This window comes from Terrapene carolina, unplaced genomic scaffold (assembly GCF_002925995.2).
Source record: "Terrapene carolina triunguis isolate 2854851 unplaced genomic scaffold, T_m_triunguis-2.0 Scaffold31, whole genome shotgun sequence".
In the NCBI taxonomy this organism is placed as follows: domain Eukaryota; kingdom Metazoa; phylum Chordata; order Testudines; family Emydidae; genus Terrapene; species Terrapene triunguis.
Genome location: NW_020664382.1, coordinates 6,977,772 through 6,983,053, shown reverse-complemented (window position 1 = coordinate 6,983,053; position 5,282 = coordinate 6,977,772). Strand labels below are relative to the sequence as shown.

Here is a 5,282-nt window from a genome sequence, read left to right as displayed (position 1 = left end):
TTACATTAGGTTGAGTGCAATATTTTATCCAAAGGGATATAAACCAATCACTAATTGACAGGGGTAAGAAACAAATTTTCCTTCTTGGCAGGTTATTCCATAATTGACCTCTATGGGGTTTCTTGTATCTTCCTCTGAAACATCTGGTGCTGACCACTATCAGATACTAGTCTGAAGTGGTATGCCAATACCTATGTTTTATGTTAAAGTCAACTGTAACTTGAATTCCTCTGGCTTGTTTTCCCTGTTAAGCATAAAAGTCATTGGCATTTCTACCTCAGATGTACTTTACTCATTAGTAGATCTCCCAAGTGGGTCAGAGATGGGCCTGAGCTGCAAAATTCAGATACAGATCAGGACCCAACTCAAACTCTGGGGTTTGATTTGGTGAAGGAAAGAAGAAAGCCATAACATTCAGACCCAGATCAGCATCTGAACTTGTCCCAAAAATCAAGCTGTTTGGATTCTGGGTTTTGGTTTGGGCCCATCTCTGTGATTAAGGGAATTAAGTCTATCCATCCCAGCACTTATACATCATTTACCACCCTAGTCCTGGACCACATAAAGAGATTAAAATTCAGATTAACATGATGTTTGTTATTAATATCATTGTTGATGTTCCTGTTTTAGGGTGGCCTCTAAGGAGGGAAGTGGCTTAACAGAGCTGGCACACTGGCTAATAGGTCATTTAGTTTATTTATTTTTAAATCGAAGAGCATTTGATGTTTGCAGGAGGAAACCTTCAAGCAAATGTATCAAGGTAGTAGTTCTCCCATCTCCGCACTTTGTTAGTCGCCATCTTCCATTTGCTTGGGGTCATCTTCTCTAGTCCTTTCTCAACCAAGTCACTGAAAAGTATACACCTGTAGGAGTAAGTTCTCTCAATGGACCTCAGACAAAACTCCTTCCTGTTGTTAATAATAAACCACTTCAAAGAAGACCATGCAACATCCATAGGGTGGAGATAGTTGTAGGGCAAAGGCACGGAGAGAAGCTCATGGCCATTGGCTTTAGCAATTTGAGGGCAGCACTCAATGCTGGACATGTAAATGACTGATGGGACCTGCGGGTGAGTTATCTTCTCCTGAGCGGTGGGTTCTTTTGTCTGCAGCACACTAGGCTGCCTTTTCTCTCTCACTACAATGATGCATTTCCCATAGAACTTGTTCAGAGAATCGCAGAATTCCTGAAAGATGTCTTCATCCTGCTTCATGGGCAATTCATCTCTTAGCAACACTCTGTATCTCCAAGGCACCCAGCCTTGACTGCTTGCAGCATGAACGAGTGTCCATGTTGGCCAATTCAGACTGTCTTCCTGCAATATCTTTTCCCCTGTTACGAGAGATTCTGAAATATCAGTTTCTCCTAAGAAGATGGTGTTGAGACCATTAAACTGCAGAGTCCTCAGAGCTTTTAAATACTTCAGGCACTGCTTCCTTGCAGCAGTGTCAAAGGAACTCCTGTGGATGATGTGCTTTAAAAGAGGATTTACAAAGCTATACATGTTGCTTTCCCCAGTACTTTGAAGTTCACAGAAGGTTCTGATGATACAGGGTAGAAAAGTGATGATCTCATAATGTCTCTCATTACACTGGTGTTATTCAGTAGCATCATAATAGACAGTGCATGGTGTTAGCATTTTCAGACGGCTGATCAAAATTCAGAGAGATCTCAGGAAATAATAGCTCTGTCGGGCTAATTAAACTACAGTTGTGCAGCAAGCTGTAAAGGCCCTCCTCTCCCTGCCTACCTCCCCGTATTTATTAACATAACCTATCCCAGCTTAGTGTGGCATCTGCCCCCTGTGGTGGTAACTAGACCACACAGAGGTTGATGAGCCTGTTACAACCTTGGCTAGGGTAGGGCTTTTAGCTCAAGCCATGCAGGCAGGCCTGGATTACGATCTAGAGGTCCAAGGTTTAATCTTTGCTGTCAATGGTCAACCAGGGGTGCGCTGTTACAACAAGACAGTGATGGCTGAATTTGAAAAAGAGAAGGTTTTGGAGTGAGGTGTTACCACAGCCACTGGCAGAACACACATGCCAAAGTGGCAGTAAGAGTCCTCTGGCCTGCCCCCGATGCTGTTGGAGGGCAGGGCAAGTAGAAGGCTGCTAGGGGTGGGAGTCACCAGGGGGTTTAGATGCCTAACTGCCACTTTAGATGACTACATCCAATATTTAGAAGCCACTGGCATTCATAATCTCCCTGCTCAGCTGCCACCTAACCCTGTCAGCGCTTAAGGCTCTGTCTACACCACAAAAAGCCGCCCACAGCCATGAGTCTTACAGCCCAGCTCAATTGACTTGGGCTCTTGCTATGGGGCTAAAAATAGCCTGGTAGATGCCCTGGCTTGGGCTGGAGCTTGGGCTCTGAGACCTGGCGAGGGGGGAAGGTCTCAGAGACAAGGCTTCAGCCCGAGCCTGACCATCTACACAGCTAGTTTTACTCACATAGTGTGAGCATGAGTCAACTGACCCAGGCCCTGAGACTCGCTGTCGCAGGGTTCGGTCTTTTTGCTGCAAAGATGTATCCTAAGTTTCCACTGTTAAAGTGCCTGTAGTGTCTAAATTTCAGTGGCTGGGCATGGAGCTGCCTAAGTGCTGACACTGCCCAGCAGAGTGGTGCTAACTCATGCCTAAGCCCCAGAGGGATTCACAAACTAGGGATCCCTCCTGCCAGCACCTAAGTCCTCCTTGTGAATCTAGCCTTGCTCTCACCCAAGGAAACAAGGCAAAGTGGGGAATGATGGGAGGGAGCAATTAAAGCTAGTTTGGGGATGGAGGCCATATGGGGATGGCATGTTGGTGGATCTCCTTCATCTCCCTCTCTCCTGAAGACTAGCGTGTATGTGGTTGGGGGAATGGGATGAAGAAAGTTTTTGCGTGGGGGTCTGAAAATGGGTGAGGTATATTTCAAGACTTAATTTCTTACCAACTTTTCCCCTACCTTTAGAGGTACAGACAGGTTTGCTTCTGCTGTAAAAATCTGGAAGTGCTAACCTCAGGATTGCTAAATTGCTCACTCTTACCTGTATCTACTTGCCAGGCACTAAACTTTGGCAGATTATCAGTTTTCTAGGCTGAATTACACAATTAAATTCTCTGGCGCAAACTCTTCAGTCTCTGAATATTGCATGCATGTTCTTGCCCTCTCCGAACAGAGCATACCCTACCACCCACACGATCACTTCCGTAACATTCCTCTCCTTGCCACCTCCGTTCCCCAAGTGGACTTTTACTGCCTTTTTTTTTGAACCAGCTGGTGAGAATGCTGAGTCCAAAATCCATGTGAAGGGAGGGCAGGAACGCCGTCTCCAGTGACTAATGCAGCTGACCCGTCGCCCGGGTTTTGAAGCTGGCTCTGCTTGCTAAGGATAATGAGTGATCCTGCCATTCGCTGTAGCCTTGTTAAATAGAGAATGCAAGACTAGCAATTTGGAGATGCAGCCTGTCTGCAACTCCCTCAGCTGAAAAGTGATGGAAGATGTAGATCATGCATACATGGGAAAATGTTAGATGAACCTACAATACATACCCATCATACGGGAATAGATCACAAGTCAACGCCTATGTATATTTATTAGCAGAGTGTAGGCTTTCAGTGTTAGGCCCCAATCCTAAATAGACATACATGGGGTTAACTCTACGGGTAGACCGGGGTCCAGTTTTGGACCGGAACACCTGGACAAAAAGGGATCCTGGCAGCTCTGGTCAGCACTGCTGACTGGGCCGTTGACTGTCCAGTTGGCAGCACCATTGCGCCGTGCAGTGGGGCTGGCAGACTCCCTGCTAGCCTCCCAGCCAAGTGGCTCCTGGGTCAGGGAGCAGCCGGCATGTTTGGCTCCTAGCCTTAGGGGCAGCCAGGGGGGTTCACATGCTGCCCCCCGCTTGCAGGTGCAGCTCCCATTGGCTGGGTCAGGGCAGGGAAGGAACTAGGGCGAGTGCGTCTCACGAGCACTCAACAGGCGGCTGTTGAGGGGTCACGTGGCGCATGCCTCTCCTCTGCTGCCCGGCCCTCTTCTCCTCGCACTCCTCGTGTGGCTGGGCTCAAGCTGCAGTGCTTGCCCTGCGGCGAACCACGGTCTGTCTGTCACCCAATCGCCGGCACCCAGGAGTTCGAGGTATATGTATCCCCATCTCTGAGTGCTGGGAATGGGGCTGCACCCCCATCCCCTGTCACTGCATCCCTCCCCATCCCAACCCCCCCGTACCCTCATCCCCCTCACTGCATCCCTCCCTGTCCCATCCAGTCCTGCCCCCCACACCTACCCATCCCAGCCCTGTACCACTTACAGCTCTCTCCCACCCATGCTCTCCACCTCCCAGAGCCGCCACCCCCGTGTCCCTCACCCCCCACTGCCCCCATTCACCTCCATATACTGCTGCACTCCCATTATGTCCCTATGCACCCCTGTGCCCCCAACATTCTCATGCACCTGTAGCCTTCTGCCTCCCCCTGCATCCCCATCCACCCCACATTCCACCCACACTCCCTCCTCTCTCCTTCACTGCCCCCTCTCACCCACACCCTGCTCTCGTCCTTGGCCTCTTTCCCTCCCCATCCTCTCTCCTCTACCCCCATTCCCCATCTTTTCCCCTCCAGCCCTCCCTCCTCCCTTCCTGGCTGGATGATTTAGGCAGCCCCTGGAAAAGTATATGAAAAAATGTCTCTGTGTAGGAAAGTGTGTGCATGCGTGCATTGTCTGTGTGTAAGAAACTGTGTCTTTGTGTAGGGAGGTGTGTGTATTGCTGCATGTGTGAATAAAATTTGCAGCCTAACTCTTTGATGTTTATTCCTTTTGCTGGCTTGTGCACAAAAAAATTGATGAAATAAAATATGTGTATATTCATTTCATAACAAGTTTTTAAAAGAGACGGGAACTCTAAAAGAAACGTGTTATTTCTTAAAAAGTGAATGTTGTTGACTAGTAATTGCAGACGAGCCGATGGATCAGACATTTCTCCCTCCCTCAGTCTAGCTACATTATTAACTCTTTGTTGCAGACTCTCTCTTTTTATGAGTATGTCCTGGAGCCCTGATCTTATTTTGGGTCTCTAGGCCCTAAATAACAATTGTAATATTAAATAATGTGGAAGTATGTGTGTTAGTGCATCCTAGATGCGTACACATGACTACACGTGTATCTGCCTGTAAGTGTGGGAATCAGTTTCTACAGATTTATTTTTATAGGTATCTGGACAGGTGTGCATTTCTGTGGTTGTGCTCTATGGATTTGTATTTGGGCTTCAGGAGTGGGCCTTTAATGGACCCATTGCAGCTGT

At 47.9% G+C, this 5,282-nt stretch overlaps 1 protein-coding gene across 1 annotated transcript; it reads right to left on the bottom strand.

Moving 5' to 3' along the window:
- Positions 1-742: 742 nt before the first annotated feature.
- On the bottom strand, positions 743-1,504 carry FAM243A (family with sequence similarity 243 member A). Its single transcript, XM_026651725.1, has one exon. The coding sequence runs from the start codon at positions 1,502-1,504 to the stop codon at positions 743-745; it is 762 nt and encodes a 253-aa protein (XP_026507510.1).
- Positions 1,505-5,282: the final 3,778 nt, after the last annotated feature.

What these genes read in the sequence shown, in the direction of transcription:
- FAM243A (XM_026651725.1), bottom strand. Translation starts at nt 1,504, where the DNA reads ATGTATAGCTTTGTAAATCCTCTTTTAAAGCACATCATCCACAGGAGT.